This window comes from Porites lutea, chromosome 14 (genome assembly GCF_958299795.1).
Source record: "Porites lutea chromosome 14, jaPorLute2.1, whole genome shotgun sequence".
In the NCBI taxonomy this organism is placed as follows: Eukaryota; Metazoa; Cnidaria; class Anthozoa; order Scleractinia; family Poritidae; genus Porites; species Porites lutea.
The window spans coordinates 3,135,394-3,154,078 of NC_133214.1; the positions used below are offsets into that span (position 1 = coordinate 3,135,394).

The following is an 18,685-nucleotide window of genomic DNA, read 5'->3' on the forward strand; positions in this document are numbered from 1 at the left end:
CTTAGAAATACGTTCCATTTCTTTTTGTGTATTGGCTGGTGATTTCATATGAATTCTTTGGTTGATCCTTAACAAATTTCAACAGATGAACTTGAGCGCAAACTTGTGTTTGTTATGTTTACAGTTGTCGTTATTAGATTATTAGGAATAGGCAGAGTCCAATTCGGTCACACGAGAGATTAAACAAAATCGGACGTCCGCCTCGCTGCGGTCCTATTTGTTTAATCAAAACCTGAGATCCGGCCCAAATTACTAGGTTTCATGCACGCAATTTCTCTCACGTGGTCGCGCTCGTTTCGCCTTGCATGGCCTTTTTACATGTACCAAGCGAAACAGGGCCTCAATAAACATCACTCTTGGTGATGTGAGCTTCCTGTTCTAAGATTTTTATTATTATTTATTATTAAACAAAAATAATGTGTATTGTTGGAGATGTACAAATGACGAATAAGAACCATTCTCGTAAGCGGCCATCTCCAGTTACGAACACCTTTTTTGGTAATGGGTTCATGATAACCGTCACGAATAAAGAGGCATTAAGTGACCACTAAGCCCACTATGAGAATGTTAATGTAATTGCTGTAGTTACTGTAGTTGGTGTAGTTAGTGTAGTTAATATAGTAGCTGTGGTTACTGTAGTTGCTGTAGTTGGTGTAGTAGCTGTAGTTGGTGTTGTTAGTGTAGTTGCTGTAGTTAGTGTAGTTAGTGTTGTTGCTGTAGTTGGTGTAGTTGATGCAGTTAGTGTAGTTGGTGTAGCTGGTGTAGTAGCTGTGGACACCAACTACAGCTACTTCACCAGCTACAGCAACTACAGCAACTACAATAACTACATCAACTACACCAACTACAGCAACTACACTAACTACACCAACTACAGCAACTACACCAACTACAGCAACTACAGTAACTGCATCAACTACAGCAATGACACCAACTACATTAACTACACCAACTACAGCAACTACACCAGCTACAGCAACCACAGCTACTATACCAACTACACTAACTACACCAACTACAGTAACTACAGCAATTACATTAACATTCTTGGGCTTAGTGGTCACTTAATTTCTCTATATTTGTGACGGTTATCATGAACCCATTACCCCTTTTTTGCCTTCCGAGTGTGTCCGCTTACGAGGGCTTCCGCTGTTGTAAAGAGTAAACGAGAGCAATCTTATGTCTTGATTATTTTAGCCATACACGTTTGTAGACTAACCCTGCGACCTTCATTATTTTGTAGACCATGATTTTTACCTAAACTTTATTACGAAACATTCCTCACACGTCTCGAAAGTGACAGTTGCTGGTGAAGAAGACATTGAAGCGTTCACGATATGTGTTTGGGTTAAAACCTATGATGTAGGCCCTTTTGGCCTTCTACGCTATTCAGATGAAAATGTTGACAATCTCATTTCCTTATCCGTTGATTATGGCAGTGAGAACCTTACACTTACTCTCCTTGATGAACAAAGGTAATTCCGCATAATTAACACTTTAAGCCCTAAGAGTGATCAGCATCAAATTTCTCCTAGTAATATGCTTTAATGCTTTGCAAAACAGAGTGGTCATGAGAATTACGGACAATCACACAAGATGAATTTGCTTGATATTTTATCAACTTCTCCCCACCACTTCTGTAGGAAATGAATAGGAGCAACAATTGAGAATTCAAATTTTGATCTTAGGGTTTAAAAGGCGCAATAGTATTCACCTTTTGGAAACCTGAAGGGAACTGGAGCCGGAATGCGTCTCGCAAGTATTTCTGGGATCGTTATTGGAAACGCGCCGCTCAACTGAGCAAAAGGGACCTTACGACGGCGACGGCGACGACGACGGCAGACAAAACGCCTCTAAAAAAGTGAATTCGCGTTCTTTTAATCTTCATCGCGATTACTTCCAATGTAGTCGAACCCTCTTAAAGTTGAATTCCTAAGAACCATATCCAAGTTCAGAAAGAGAGAGGAAATTACGTTGTCGCTTGAGTACTTCCCCTGTAAAACTTGAAATTAGGTAGTTTCACGTCGTAGTCGTGCAATGGCGGCAAAGAAATGTACAAAAAAGCGTGATGCACGTGCAAAATGGTTGTTTTGCTAATCAAATCTATTGCTTTTTTGAAGTTCTCGTTGCCGTCGCCGTTGTGCATGGGATCTTAAGGCCCCTAATAGGGATCTTACGACGGCAACGGCAACAGGAAGGTCTAACACACAATAGGTTTTATAAGCAAAATAACAACTCTTCACGACGTGAAATTACAGAATTTTGAGTTGACTTGAGAACGGCACCGGCAAAGTGATAAATTTTACGATCTCTTTCTGAATTCCGACGCGGTTCCCTCTCTTCAGTTCCAACCTAATTTCCCAACTTTCAAGTAACTGGGTGACTTGGTATAACGGCGAAAAAGTTTCAAAGGACGTGAGGTCTATTTTTCAGCGATGCTGTCATTGGCGTCGCCGTTGTCGAATCGTATGGTTCCTGCCGGCCAATATTCTTTAAGGCCGATTTAGACGGTACGATTTTTGCTTGCGACTATCGTGCGCGAGTAACATACTTCATGACTTTCGACCATCCACACGCGCACAATTTTCACTTACGAAATCCACCTGCATGTCGCACGAATGTCGTGTGTCTAATTTACACGACACAATCTGTGGTGAAGTCATGACGCAGGCTAGTTGCGTACGATAGTCGTAAGCAAAAATCATGCCGTCTAAATCGCCCTTTTCAAGTCCCTAGAAACATTCCCAGAAGTCTTTGCGAAAGTTACCTTGGCCCAGTTCTCTCCTCGTTTCTGAAGTGGCGAATTCAAGGAGCTAACAATCAACAAATTGAGTTACCCATGAAAATAACCACCAAAAACATTGAAAGAAGGTGTGAATAACGCGTCTTCGAATATAGTAGTCGTACTGTAAATATCCAGATTCTTTTAAGTTTCCTTCTACTGGTAATCGTTTGCGTTGTAGCGTTTGACCACTCCTTTGTTAAATAAATCTCTTTGTACTTTTCTCATTATAGAACACTGGCACTCTTGCCTGGTATTGCTGACAACAACTGGCATGGAATCTGCGTTTCCTGGCAGACCGAGGACGGTAGTTTCAAGGTCTACTATGAGGGGAGACTCATTCAAGAGGGCGTAGGTTTCAAAACCGGAATTCAAATACCTTCAGATAAGACTTTTACTGCAGGAGTTGGAAGAGATCATAATGAACTGTATTCAGGTCAGCTGGGGCATATAAATGCGTGGCCTCGGGTCTTGGAGCATCCTCTCTTAGCTGTGCTGTCATCTAAATGTGGAGTAGAACGCGGAGATTGGGTGTCTTGGCCGATGTTTAAAGAGGATGTTCATGAAATAACTGTGGTTGATGGAGGGACTTGTCCTCGTACGGGTAATTTAAATAATTCCAAAATATTTTTACTTATAAATACGCTTAATCGTCAGTTGGGTATTAGAAGATTCATCGCGGTCAAACGAGAGAAATTTGCTAAAGCTAAGCAAATAGCTTCAAAGTTAAGGTTGGCACTGGGCTCCGGAATGAAAAATAATCGTATATTTAAAGATACCTTAAACAAGCGATTGCAAGAATCGAGTGACAGAAAATAAATTAAATAAGTAAATAAATAAATAAAATAAATAAACAATGGACAGAGAGTAAGAAAGGAAAATACAAAATACAAAAAAATAGAAAACAATTATAAGAACTTGGTATTGTATTTGGTCAATGGTTATTGCGTGGTTATTGTTAATTTTTTGTTTGTTTAGACTATGATTTGCCAGAAGATCTCTTGGTACACCTTAGTCTTGACGGCAAAGATGACAGCGATAAGTTGATGTAAGTTATATTAATACCTTTTGATACTGACTTGGGCAAATTTTCTCATGTAAAAAGAATTTTCCTTTTTTAGGTTTTCTCTTATACGTTCGTGATAATCCTTGTTGGTATGCTTAACCTCCATGTTTACCCCTTTTCATTTCTAGAAGTAGCCAGAGTCCGGACAAATTCGACAAAATTTTTAAACTTTGTTATGTAAAATGCTGAAAAACAAATATTACCAAGTGAAAGACAAGTTCTGTTGAAGAGGTTTCATTCGAATGGTAACCCCATACATTTCATCTGCAGACCCAAACGTTTGCACCACCTTATTGTAAGACTATATCTTTCACCCTGGGAATGAAAAGTGCCATTCGTATATTTTCAATCATCTTAAAAGAAATTATGCCTTCCCCATATGGGATCGAAACCAATTTTTCACCACTTTATTGTAGTCTTAGGTTGAAGTTTGACATGATCTAGGTTAAAAAATAGATTTTGGTGGATATTACCATGAAAACGATATCCGAAAATTCGAAATCAAGATCTTAGACGAGAATGTTGTAGCCTGTGAACGGCAGACGTTTCTCCTCGCTCTTCGCAGCTGAGGGACGTTTCGCGAAACGTTCCTCGGCGGCGATGAGCGAGGAGAAACGCCTGCCTTTCGCAGGCTAAGAATGTTGTTTAGCGAATTCAATCTGCATGGATGAAAATTGAATTTAAAAGTGGTATTCCAATAATACTTTATAGAAACAACTAAAACGGGTACTTTGAAATCACATTTAACTCTTGTATGACTAATGTAATGGTACTTTGCCTTACTTTTAGCCTGAAATACAGCGCTAGTTTCTTGGAAGGCCGTCTTGATGGACACAACTCGCTTTACTTGGATGAAACTCGAGCTTATGCGACAGCTGACAATATTACCCTCGGTTCTTCCTTCACCATTGCCTGCTGGATAGAACTAGTTCCTTCTGACCCACACCATAGGGGAATAGTTCAAAATGATCTACAGATTCCTGGATTTATTTTCGGCGTTAATACTAACAACCAGTTGCAGTTAGCTTATTGGGTTTCGAACGCGTTGTATATTTATACCGCGGGTAAAGTCGTAGAAAGACAATGGGTCCACGTGGCTGTGTCGTTTGTCCGAAACACGGAACTTTTCTTTTTTATCAATGGATTTAAAATCTCCCCCACGGGGAATAGCAGTTATCCTTGGGAAAACAAAACGGGGTTGTTAGAAATTGGTAGGTACTACGACCCTGATCAAAACAAGCATTTTTACTTTCACGGATATCTCAGCGATCTGTTTATATTTGGAAGGAGTCTGGGTGCCGAGGATATCGGAAAACTTATGGGTAAGAACAAATGTCGTCGTCATCTTTGTTGTCTTCGTTTTTGTTCCTTTGTTTTTACACAGGTGGCCCAAGCTCGAAATATGAGCATCGGCGAACATCGGCATTGTTGCGTAACATTCAAAATATAAGGATTTATATGGGAAAAAAACCTATCGTTTCTGTAACCTACGAAAATGAAAGGATTTCAACAAAAAAATGCTTACCTTACTTAAAATGTGTGTTGCGTCTCTCTTGTGTGGTCCACGGGCCGATTTATGGCCGTTTTATGGGATATTATGTGAACGGTTTTCTCTCTATATAAAGGTTTACAAAGGTTGGGCACTCCAGCGAAGCGGCCCGACTGATCCACCGAAGGAAAAAGTTGGCGCGAATTTACGGCCGTTTTCCGTCGGTGGATCAGTCGGGCGGCTTCGCTGGAGTGCCCAACCTTGGTAAACCTTTGTATAGAGAGAAAACCGTTTACATAAAAACCCATAAAACGGCCATAAATCGGCCCGTGGACCACACAGGAGAGACGCAACACACATTTTAAGGAAGGTAAACTGTTTTTTTTTATTGAAATCCTTTCATTTTCGTAGGTTACCGAAACGATAGGTTTTTATCCCATACAAATCCTTATATTTCGAATGTTACGCAACAATGCCGATCGATGTTCGCCTATGCTCATATTTCGAACTTGGGCTACCTGTGGTTTTTGTTGACTATTAACCTATGTAAACGGCGAAAACCAGATAATTTTGATGCCTTTAAATGCGATCTTAAAGAAATCCAAGAAAACTCTCTGTAAAACGCTTTCAGAGTTCCATCAACTTTTAGATATATCAATGTGTCATCTTGTTAGTACAAAAACTCTTATTTTTTTCTGATGCTTCAGTCTATACCGTACAACAGTGTAACATTCACTGTCCTTTTATGGATCCCTAAAAAACTCTTCTTTTTTTCTCCTGTTAATTCGTTGTTGTTGATTTAATGTCTTAGGCCGGTCGCCATCTTGTACCTACACGGATTGGACTTGGTCTCGTGTATCACCCCTAGAAACGCCAACAAATAAGTACCGAGAAATGTCATGCCGGGGGATTGGTCAGTGTACACAAACGACTCCCTGGCTACCAGGTATTGTTGAAATGTTTTCTCGAAAAAATAAATAAATAAATCTCTAAACCAATCTGCGATGGTAAGAAATCCTCAAAAAGACTCTTTCTGGTGTTTGATGTTTTTTAGAAAATATAATCGACAAAATGGAAGAATGAATTTATATTCATTTGCGCCCGTCTGATTGCCGTAGCAGCTCGCGGCTTTAGCCAAAAAATCCAAATTATCAGACTTGATAAATATTTATGAATCGCTTCTGTGATTTTTGGATATTGAATACTGATTACCAAGGTACGTTTATCGCACTAAACGGTTTTTCAACGATAACAGGTACAACGAACTAAAAGTTAAAAGCTGGGATTTTCTCTCCCACTTCCAGGTGTTTGGATATCAGATGAAATACTGTGTCATGTTTGATAAAAAGTGTGGCTGAAGCCTGTTGGCGACACAAACACAAGCGCACAAAAAAGAACGTCAAAAGAGTATTAATTTTAATAACCAAAACAAAATCTTTGCACGCTCAGCTCAATTTTTGCACATTTCTCTGCTGTCACTGCACGAGTACGACGTGAAAACGCCTAATTTCACGCTCTATAGAGGGTAGAACTAGCCACGACGAAGTTCATTTTTCTTTCTGAACTTGGATATGGTTCTTAGGAATTCAACCCCGGGAGAGGTGGCCCAAATTTGACAAAGTTAGTGAGTTGGAATAATCCCGCCGAAGATTGAAAGAACGCGAATTCACCTCTTCAGGGACGTTTTCGCCGCCGGTTCCGTCCTCGGATCTTAAAGTCCCTAAAACTCTTGTGCATGCCCTCGTGCTTGCGTTTTGCTTGCTTTGCTGGTGAAAAACAAGCTTTATTGCTCCAAAGCGCTTCTACGAAATATAAGTTCTGAAAAGTAGGAAAAAAACTGTCCAAGGAAATGCAATCTGAAGTGCACTTCCTCAAAATACAATCCCCTGAGTACCTCTTTGAAATGTAACGATGCGTATTTAGTCATTAGGGAGCTTTAGCAAAGACGACGGTGACGGTGACGGCAACGAGAATGTCAAAAAAGCAATAGGTTTGTTAAGCAAAACAACAAGTTTGCACGTGCATCACGCTTCTTTGTACATTTCTTTGCCGTCACTGCACGACTACGACGTGAAAATGCTTAATTTCACGTTTATGGACGACGTAAACAAGGGAAGACGAAATTTTCTCTCTTTCCAAATTGAGTGCGGTCCACAAGAAATCAACTCCAGAGAAATTCGCCCGCATTTGACATTTTCGGCGCATTGGAATAAACGCTACAAAGTTCGAAGAAACACAAATTCATTTTAAAAGTGGCTTTTTCGCTGCTGTCGCCGTCGTCGATGCTAAAGCTCCCTATTTTCTTCCAAGGTGACTGCAGGGAATTGCTTTTAACTGGAAACAGAGCTAGTGGTGTCTACACAATAAATCCTCTAAACGAGGTAGAGTTTCAAGTGTTCTGCGATCACGACACGCATGGCGGAGGTTGGACAGTGATCCAGAGAAGAGGAGGAAACGATGTCACAAATTTTAAGAAGAGTTGGAGTGAATATAAAGCAGGTACATTTTTGTTGTATGGCCTAACAGTGCGCGCTCTTATTGGTTGAATCGAGTTCATATGACAATTAACAGAAAGTTTTCTGAGCGGGCAATATTGCAAAATGTATGACCTAAGAGAGTAAACGTGCAATGTCACTCACGAATTGTAACCGCTCTCTTAGTTTTACTTTCATAAAGTTGTCTTCAAACCTCTTACTTTTTCCCCACCTTGGATCTCCATGTCTCCTTCGGCTCCTTCTCGGAAAACATTGAAAACAACCCCCGTATTTTCTGGGCACATGCCATATGAACCTGACTTAATGTTCTTGGATACCTTGAGTGTCCTCAGTTGTAAAGCATCTCATCAAGTAACCAGATGGTTCCTGAATCACATGCGTCACTGACTGGACAAACGCCATTTTCTTATATTCACGAGGCTTGTCATTCACCATTACATTTGTAGAAGAAAAGTGAAGCATAAATAGGGGTACTGTAAGTAATTTGATATAAGGAGACGAATCGCACGTAGTCGCCTCCCACTTTTGGAGGCCGGTGTTGGAGAAAAAAAGAGCGAGCGCTTCGCCATCCCCCCAACTCCCCCCCCCCCCCCCCTGCCCCTTCTTAAACTCCGGGTAGAGGGCCCGCTCTCGGGCAAATAGTTTGGTAACATTGCGCAGGTGATTAGAGGTTTAGACAAAACTGTTTGAGACAGTCAAAGCCAATTTTTCGGAGATCCTGGCTCGGTTAGGAAGATGCTACTGATCCCATTCATTGTTTGAACTTTATTCAAGACAGTTATCGTAGCGAGTTTATTGCATTTTGTAAAACCAGTTTTTGTTTTTGATGGTTTCGTCGTTCTCTCAGGTTTTGGCGAAGTAAACAACCAGTCAGAGATGTGGCTAGGTAATGACAATATCTACGCCTTGACAAGCAAGAACACAGAACTCTTGATTCAACTAGAAGCCTCTGATGGAAGCAAAGGCTATGCTATTTACTGTAACTTCCATGTCGCAGACGAAGATGCTTTTTACAAGCTGTCGCTGGGAGAGTTTTCCGGAAATATTCCAAACAGTTTCGATTTGCATAACGGTTCTAGTTTTGCAACTTCAGATAAAGACAGTTGCGTACTATTGCAAAATGGTGGGTGGTGGTTTACGACGCCATGTGGTGAGAACGCTTCGCTTAACAGTGCCTCAATAAAGTGGGTTGGCTTTCCTTCGCAACTATCGCAGAGTATCGTCAAGACTGAAATGAAAATAAGAAGAACAGTTGGTAAGAGAAATCCCAGAGACGTTTAAGAGATCTCTAACTTCAGGAGTGTGATCAAAATCCTTTGGAGTGAACACTCGAATGAAAGCTCTACTTTTGAGTCTGTGGGTGAAATCCTATGGTATGACCATTCAAACGAAAGCTATTTAGCAGTGCTTTCTGTGATACTGTTTATTGTGCTGTACAAGGTGGTTCTAACTTTTGAGTCTGTGGATGAAATCCTATGATGTGACCATTCAACTGAAAGCTACTCACTGAGAGCAGTACTTTCCAGACTTTCCAGTGTTACTGTTGTTTATGCTGCACAAGATGGTTCTAACTTTTGGAACTGTAATGTGTTCTCATTTTAATAAAAGCTTCTTTAAACTAAAAAGCACTAATTTTCCCAGGGTACTGTTGGACAGACAGCGTCAGCGTCTGGAATTTGTAATCGTAAGGACGAGGGCTCGAGTTCTACTCTGTCTGCCGTTTCTGTCTCTCCGTCTGGCTCCCTCTTGCCAGTTTATCCTGTTATTTTCTCTGTCTGTGTATTTTCTGCTTTAAGAAATTTTAGTAAGGTGCCTGTAGACTAGCTAAAGAAGCTAAGTTCACTTCTAACAGAAATCAAGATTTACTTTTACTAATTGATATCGTCACATCTGCCCGTTTTTCATCAGGTTTTTCCGGCGACTTTGACCTAAAGTTTCCACCACGTTCGACTGGTTATGTGTACTGGGAAAACATCTTAACTGACTTCGCTGCTTTCTCCGTGTGTCTCTGGCTTAGATTTCAACTGCCATCACATGGAAACGGGATGAGCTTTCTTCGATACATTGCTGCAAACGGACATTTCTTCAGCATACACTACGATAGCAATGCAGTGGAGCTGCAGCTTGTTCAACCTGGGTAATCATGAACTTTCTGTAATGTCAATTTTGTTAGTAATTTATAGTCCCCTCCCTTACACAAGTAGAAAACAAAACAGAATTTCACATCATTATGCAATTTATCCACTCAGTCACACCAGATCACGACCGCTTTTGGACAGGTCTGACATCCACAAGGTTGCTACGATGCCACCTGGGTTGAAATAAGAATTACGTTTTTAACGTACCACCTTGATTTCTTTGCTATTTTTTACAGTTCTTTCGAGTATTGGAAAGGGATCCTAGTTTTGTTTTATATTACATATTCCGACATTTTTCTATTCAATTTTTGTAGTAGTTTGTTAAACTGATCAATTAGGGCGGACTTCCTTAACCAGTCAAAGCAAAACCCGAACTAGTGAACTTCGAAATGCCGGCAAAGTGCGCCCTGACCACTCTTGTGAGATGTTAATCTTAAGGGTGCAAACGGGCCATCAATGTTGGGAGTTAATGCGGTCATGTTAGCAGTGGTGTGCAAACGAATGCAACAACTCATAAAAATGTTGGAACCTGCAGTGCATCGTGGGAAGGATACAACCCATAAGACCTTGGAGACCATGTGTAATGCACGTGCATAACAATGTTTGGAGAGCTGTACAAACGGATGCAACATTGTTGCGCTACGCCTCGGCGATCACGCAACCAATAAAATGTTGGGAGTTGTTGGTTCAAAAGTTTGACCGGTTTCAAACTTTACCCAGCAACTTCCAACAACATGCAACAGGGTGTGCAAACAGACGCATCATGTAACATCCAGCAATGTTGGGAGTTGTTGGGCGACATTGTTGCGTCCGTTCGCACGGGGCTTAATAAGTAAATCGCTCTGTCCATTTTTAGTAATGCGGCGCATGCGTTCAACGCTAATGATGCACTGGGTTTCGACCACTGGTACCATATGTGTGTTACCTGGACACAGAACGACGTTATTCAAGGAGGAGCTACCAGTATTTACGTCGATGGTAGTAATATCGCAAATCAACAGGCATTTGCTACGGGGTTTACTTTCCAAGGTGGAGGGACAATATGGGTTGGTAATGTCGAAGGATTAAACAATCAGTTTGAGGGGCAAATCACTTCCATGAGTATGTGGGACAAAGTTATAACAACTGCTTCAATTCAAAGTCTCGCGAGTGGATACCAAACGGAAGCGGGTAACGTTCTTCACTGGAGTTTGTTCGCTGCTATGGCTCATGGTAATGTGCAACTGTCGGCATATTCATCTGTCTCTCCAAAAGGTACAGAATATGAATTTTAGTGCCTCTTTAAAGGAAATTTATCTATCAATCCGTCCGTCCACACGTCTTGCCACCTGTCCATAACGGCTTGGAAACTAAAATTTGATAGCATTTTGCTTTGAATGAGGGTATGGGCATGATTTTCAGTTGAACATGCCTAGCGAGCGTAAAAATTGCATTCAGTCTGAGGATTAATGAGAGAGGGAAAATTTTATATATTTAGGCATGACAAAATTCAAGGGAACATTGGTACTTAGAAATTACATGTCATAGGCATGGAAAAAATGGGTTCATGCCCTCGCAGCCCAAAATTGACTTAGCTAAACTTAGGTCCCAGATCTCTCGCCGGGTTGATAATTCATTCCCAGTTTTTGCTCGTCTTGTTTGGCATGCCGGGCATGCAGATCGTGCAGCCAGTTGGGTTTGCCATGCTCGGCATGCCGGGTATGAAATTGGCATGCCCAGCGTGACTGATTTTAATGTTCGCTCCAGCATCATATCCTGAGAATAACATAATCGGCCAAATATATCTTAGGGAGCTTGAAGTTACAGGTTTCATGCCTGGCAATAAATGCAGATTATAACAAAAAAAGTTATGTTTGTCACAATGTATGTCACGGGATCGACTGGCAAAACTGAAGACAGAAGCCTGGATTTATAAATAAAAAGCACAACAAAACAACATTATTCATGCATAAAATAGAATACTTCACTTACAATTACAGATCAATTAATCCTTTTATTTCAAAGCGATACTGACATTTCTGGGTCCAGATTTAAATTTGAGCGCGGAAAAGCGTTTTAAACAATAAGATAACAAATCTTCTCCGTCAGTATAAACTTTATATCCATGCTTAAGTTCTATCGTGTCGGAATGTTTCTCGGTCAACAGCATTTAAAGACTGGTGAAAATTAAGCTTACCAGGACGTTCAAGTCAGTACGAGAGTACGACGTTAATACTGCAAAGACGTTCTGATTTGGTGAGTTTGGACTGCCTTCTCAGAGAGATTTTGCTTAGGTTTTCAGTGCGCTTCTTGTCGGCTATACGAATTTTGCAAACTGTTTTACTCCTTGCTGACGATAGTCCTTTCAGCAACGTCATCTGCTCCATCCGAAGATACCCCGAGCTCGCACGAAATCGGCCGAATTTCCGCAGAAGTGTTTTCGGATGACGATGAATTTAGTTTGTCGTAGCGTGGCAGTGGTGGCGTCACGATGTCGTCATGTCTCTTCGCACTTGTTTGTCTTTTTTTTTTTCCTGCGGTGCATGGTTGAGATGTTGGTGAATGCTGGACAAGAAATGGATTCTGCGAGAGACTGTAAGTACAAATTTAGTATTAATTTGGCAAAGAAAAAGCCTGAATATCGAACAAATCCCGTGAATTATCCTTTTGGCATTCAGTTTATCTTGCTGTTCAGCATGCCTAAGGACTCTCAGGCATAAGTGGTTTTCAACTCGTTCACTTCGGATTGTTTCTGTTTCTACGTCTTGTAATCTTCTTCTGCTGTTAAGAAGACTAGAGAAAACTTCAAAAATATAGAAACCAATCACTTTTGGAGACAAAATAAAATATCCGTAAATCAAATGCCAAAATCAGATTTGGATTTCGCTTTAAAATAAATGAACATGCTGCAGGTGCCAATGCAAAGTTGTAAACAACTCAATAAGCAGTCTGTGAATGTGCGTTTAGGTCCACAAAACTAATTTTTCTTTTGGATGTCTTATCCAACCAACCTCTTATGCCTTACATTGCTTGTCTACGAGTGTACTACAAAATGCTTTACTACAGTAAGCCTTTGAGAGGCGATTCTGGTAAATTTATAGGACGCTAAAATACAAAAAATTCTAAGCTTAAATAACCTGGCTGGGTCCGATTTCTGAATTACAAAATGTTCACGTTTGCCGGCTCTTCTTTAAATAAACATAGTTTTTGAAATGACTTTGTACTATTTTAACCCGAAAATTATGATTGGGTTATTATAAAACTTTTAAAACGGACGAAAACTAAGCTAATAAACATGTTCAACGTAAAAAACTAAGATTTAGTCGCTTTTTCAACTTGGCTACCTTTACGCAAAAACAAAAGCAAGCAATGAGGCTTTTATTCGACATATTTTCTGAGAATTTTATCTGATCAATTTAATGTCTCTAGCATTATTTTCGTATAGGAATTTTCCTAATTATTTGAGCTTTTAATTTAATAATTTTGATACTTTATAAACTTCTCATTTGATAGCTTCACTTTTTTTATACACCGATTGAGAAACAAATTCGCTCTCGTTAAATCCTATTTTATGACCTATTTATTAGAACTCTAGGTAACATGCAAAACTATGTAACAGGACAGGCTTTAACCTTTAGTCCTAATGTATTTTTTCTTCACAACCCCCAGTAATCAGTTGACGGGCCATGAGAGAATATCGCCACAAAGATGCGAAAAAGTTTTCGATGAGTTTCCTTTACATATTCCTGCTTTATATGGGTCTACACCTTACCTGCTTAAAAATGAAACTGTTGTTCGAGTGTCAGTCAAACTCGGGATAATCTTGACTTGCAAACCCAAATGCAAAGGTTTATTTCGCAATAGAAGAGCGTGTAAACATCATCGAACAACGCAATGTAAATTGGCTAATGTGAAACCACGTTTTTTCACTTTATTTACCATGCATTTATTAGCTCAATTGCACACTCTTGTGAAATTAGCATCAGACAATTAGTTGCGACCTTTAACAGACTCAACAAGCCAGTATGAAAATATGTTAAGAGAAGCTGAGCTCTACACGTTCTATTTCATTTTGTCTTATTGCCCTTGCATGTGTTAACATTCCATTTCTTTTTTGTTACAGGTAACTTCCAGACATGACGAGGAGATCATTACTTTTCTAGAGAGCAATTCTTTGATACTGTCAGTTATTACTGACTTATTTTGAGTTAAAAACAAAGAACACAGACTCTGGTAATGACACATAAACTATAATCCCTGGCAAGCCTACAAAACAAGAAAGAGGAACTCAGACTCCTTATCAAAATATGAAACAAGACAAAAACAGCTTTTCTAACGTAGGGAAAATTGCGTTAGAGAGATTTGTAATTGCAACGTTATATTCAAGCACATTGCATTGTCGAACATCATAATTTACTGAAAAATGGACAGTGATTTTGGAGCTTAGCGCAGTTTGTAATGTAATGAACGTTGAAAGATATCCTATAACCTTGTATTTTTAAAAGCTTTCATGGAACATAGATGCATTTTATTATGCAATGAAAATAGTCTCTGTCTCTATTTTTAATGATTTCACTCAATTTCATTTTATTCGCAATGTGAAATGGGAATCCTATTTAAGACTCATTAAAAGGGGTGAGGCCGTTTTTACAATCCCCCAACAGGTCATCTCCACGATGACGCTGTTTTATTACTACGGCAGAATCCCTCAGGGTTTTACTTTCTTGTGAAAATTAGAGCTTTTGTTATTTAAACTTCGCTGGGACAACCAAATCTATAAAAATGAGAGGAATAGCAATGACTTCATCGTGTAAATGACCTATAAACCGTACATCAAACGATAAGCACTGTGATCTGTTTAGTTTTTTTTTTTTAGCCAGGCTTAAAATATCTGTAGATTCAAGGAATTATAACCTGTGCGTTGAGAGCATGCCAGAGACCGATTTTGGCATGCCCGGCATGACCCAGATTATGGCACGCCCGGCAAGCCAGAGAATTTGGCATGCCGGGCATGCCAGGAAATTTGGCATGCCCGGCATGCCGGAGATTTTGCTGGGTATGAATTACTTATTACTAGAACCTAAGCTTCTCGCGGCCTGGGTGAGAAGGTCACGGAACCTCAAATTATGCTTACAGGGCATGCGAAATTCTGTTGCATGCCAATTTCAATGCAAAACCACTCTGGGGCCACCCCCTCTATTACCAGTGAGCAAATCATTGACGATAGGCATGGGAAAAATCCTTGCATGCTAACCAACGTTGAAAACGTCGCAGAAATGTCCTCAATTGCTGAGTCATGCCCTAGGGGAGGCTTTAAAATACAGAATTTCCTGACATGAATGAGGGAATTTTCCGTAAACAGCATGTGATCATGCCGGCTAGGACGTATTGCCTCCGTATTGCCCCTTTTTACAGCTAGCTAGGCTCATTTTTAGGTTCAATGGCCTGAAATGACGAAAAATTCATGCCCTAAATGTAAAAAGTCCAAAAACGTCCTCGAAATTTTAGTTTCCAAGCAGTTCCATCCATCCATCAATCCATTCATCTACCCATTTTTCCATCCATCCATCCATCCATCCATCCATCCATCCATCCATCCATCCATCCATCCATCCATCCATCCATCCATCCATCCATCCACCCACCCAACAACGCATTCTTCCTTCCTTACTTCCATCCATCCATCCATCATTTCTTCCAGATGTTTCCTACATTATACTCCAAAGACTACAGCACATTATACTTCTTGCGTGCAAACTATTAGCCTTTCCCTGAGTCAGTACCATTTCCTGAACTGAAAGAAAAAGCAGAGGTTTGGCTTACCAATTTCTTTTCCAGGCAAGCATACGTTACTTTCCTTTCAGTAATGCGTCATTCTACGGATTTTTCCTTTACGTTTTAGAAAAATACCACTGGACGTTTGACGGATCATCCACAACGGAAAGTTTAGACAACCTGAACCAAAAAATGGCCATCTTAACGGGGGCGAGAATTGCTGATATCCGACCATCTCTTGTAATGGAGGAAGAAGAAGAAGGGAACTTTGTAACTGATTTCACTTCTTCTGAGCTCAGCGGTGAAAAAGGAGTCACTGTCTCGTTTTCCATGAAGCAAGCTGGTAATGCCTTTCAAGTTGATAAATGATTAAAAATTCAGAGACAAGGGTTACTGCGCTTTTCACAAACTTGCGAATTCTGAAGTTCAAAAGACACCTTCACAATTGCGTTTTTCGCTGCCGTCAATCATCTTAACGGACCTCTTAGGAAACAAAACTTTACTTTAACGGGTTCAAAAGGTCATGGTTTGTGATTTGTGATTGGTGGATTTCGATCCATTTCGTATGTTTGTGTGTTTCAAGGTTCGTTGCTTGTGATCGTAATTATGATTGACGGCAGCGAAAAACGTAATTGTGAAGGCGGCTTTTTAACTTTAGAGTTCGCATGTTTGTGAAAAGCGCAGTAATGATGCGTGCTTGGATATCTGATTAAAAATGCGTGTTGTTGACGATAGTAACTTACTTTTTCCGTTTTTTGCCGGAAAGGTGATTCTAAATCTTCCTCATGATGGTGCTAGGTAATGGTGATGTGAAGAAGAATGATGATGATGATGAAGATGATGATGGTGGTGGTGGTGGTAAGGGTGATGGTGATGATGATGATGATGATGATGATGATGAAGGTTGTGGTGATGTTGGTGTTAATTACATCAGTGAGGATAATAACCATTTCTAATTATTGTAACGTGTATCATCTTTTAATTTTTACCTACGAGCCATGACCTCTGACATACTTCAGGATGATTTTGCAAGCATAGAATTTCTGCGCACGGCATTTCCATTTTTCATCCGAGAAAGAGCAAATTGGAAACGATGCTACTTCGCCCAGCAATCATCCTGGAGAACGGAAGAGTTCCACTCCAGTTGTGACTACAAAGGTCCTTCTTTGACCATAGTTCAAGTTGGAAAATACGTGTTTGGAGGGTTTGTGGAGCAGAGTTGGGGTGGTAAGTTTCCGTAGGACTTCCCTTCTGCAGTACTTTGCTTAACCTGCTGCTTGTTTAAGGACAGGTCTTATACTGTATTCTGTAACCTTTCAGGTCAAACCCCATCATATTTACTCATTTTTATGCCGTTGTAAATTATCCGAACCCTTTTTTGTTCAATTTTTAATAATGCCGATGTGTTAAGATTGAGCGGTCCTATTCTAGTACCTGACTGTTGAAAACGCAACCCCACTGTAGTCAATACCAGAGGCACATCCCTAATAGCCTATTATAAGCAAACAGACCAACTAACAAAGTTGGGAAAAGTATGCTTTTGTAAAGGATTTTTAAAAGATTTAAATTAGATCTAGAACAATAGATTAAAGACTGTCTTTTCTTACTTTATGTTCTACTAGGATTACCAGCGGACATTGGAAACCAGCATGAAGGATTTCTTTTTAGCTTGTTTAGCCCGGCGAGCGAGTCACCACGCCTTTTCCCTGTGCAGCACAACAAGACGTCCGCAAGAACAGATCCAACGTTAGGCCCTAGCTTTGGACAGCGGGACCTCGAGCTCTTTCAAGATGCCTCTGGCAGACTTAAGGGTTTTAGTAATTTGGGAGCCTCATTTAATCTTTCGAATATTTCTTGGTCCCCCTCCAAAGCTCGAGATTTTTTCACTGGATCTCCTCATTTTTACCCGGACGAGGTTGAAGTGTTCTATTACCAAGGTGAGTGTACACTATCTCCGGCTATGATATTTAGGGATACCAGTCCGCCCCCCACCCCCCCCGCGCGTCACGTTGGAAAAGAATGGACTCTTACCTGATCGATATTCTTATTAATTGTACCAAACCTCGTAAAGTAGTTTCACTGTCAAGACAACTTTACAGTAAACCACCGCCTAATAAGAACCTAGTTTTTTTGAAGTCTGACGAAATAGGTCCTTGTATTTTGGGCTACGTATTAGCGATTTAGACTAAGTAGGTTCCATATTAGGTTCGTAATTGTTATGAAGAAGCTAATAGATTGTTGATTACCAGAAAAATAAATAAATTTTTTCTTTATTCACAATTGTATTATATCCCCAACAAAATTGATTACCGAATTTATATACAGTTTAGTACAGTATGTTATTATTATACTTAAAGTTATAATTCAAAGTTACACTCCTTTGTTAAAGTGTTAATGATAATAAGTTTAACTGTAACCCACATATAAGAACCTGCTTGATCTTGCTTTGCTAAACAGGTTCTTGTATTTTGGGATATTAAAGTGGCAAATTTCCGCCACGAGGTTCTTAATCTTCAGTTTCTTATTAGCGGGTGTTTACTGTATTTCCTTAAAAGAGTAGCATGTGGTCAAGGAGATTTTCCAAGTACCTCGCAAAGTTAACTTTTGATGATTCAATTAACAATACAAGGTTATTTGTGCCCGTGGACTCAAATCGCCCAATAAGCGCAACTAAATCAAGAGATATTGTGTAAATGACAGAGATCAATATTTAACTCGTGGCCTATATTGGTTCGAGTAATAATTATAACTGTGATTTAATCATTTATGTTATATCCCTCAGTTACTCTTTTGTACGGCTCACTAAATTTAAACGCTTTCTTTTCCGCCCGCCCGATTACGTTCAGAGAGATAATAGATTAATATCTTACTAACTTCGTTGTCTCAATCCTTAAAGTAGGTTATGGATCCTTGTCTTTCCCGTTGATTTATAGCCCAAACGTGCCAGATAAAGTTTAGTAA

The 18,685-nt window shown here is 39.9% G+C and overlaps 2 protein-coding genes across 2 annotated transcripts in view; both read left to right on the forward strand.

The window, feature by feature from the left end:
• The first annotated feature begins 440 nt into the window (after window positions 1-440).
• LOC140925017 (uncharacterized) lies at window positions 441-16,029 on the forward strand. The gene is made up of 12 exons (XM_073374978.1): window positions 441-498; window positions 1,244-1,475; window positions 3,016-3,386; window positions 3,761-3,830; window positions 4,638-5,170; window positions 6,149-6,283; window positions 7,648-7,836; window positions 8,680-9,087; window positions 9,741-9,969; window positions 10,827-11,224; window positions 15,852-15,964; window positions 16,024-16,029. Exons 1-12 carry the CDS (start codon window positions 441-443, stop codon window positions 16,027-16,029), a joined length of 2,742 nt encoding a protein of 913 aa, XP_073231079.1.
• LOC140924155 (uncharacterized) overlaps window positions 15,980-18,685 on the forward strand; it is a 41,797-nt gene continuing 39,091 nt past the window's right edge. Inside the window, exons 1-3 of the mRNA XM_073374183.1 lie at window positions 15,980-16,067; window positions 16,721-16,951; window positions 17,347-17,661. Of these exons, the coding sequence (XP_073230284.1) occupies window positions 16,055-16,067; window positions 16,721-16,951; window positions 17,347-17,661 (559 nt within the window). The 5' untranslated portion in view covers window positions 15,980-16,054. The remainder of the gene's footprint in view (window positions 16,068-16,720; window positions 16,952-17,346; window positions 17,662-18,685) is intronic.

Coding starts and splice junctions, on each gene's coding strand:
- LOC140925017 (XM_073374978.1), top strand. CDS start 441: ATGACGAATAAGAACCATTCTCGTAAGCGGCCATCTCCAGTTACGAAC. Junction 499..1,243: donor AGTTACGAACACCTTTTTTG/GTAATGGGTTCA, acceptor ATTATTTTGTAG/ACCATGATTTTTACCTAAAC. Junction 3,831..4,637: donor GATGACAGCGATAAGTTGAT/GTAAGTTATATT, acceptor CCTTACTTTTAG/CCTGAAATACAGCGCTAGTT.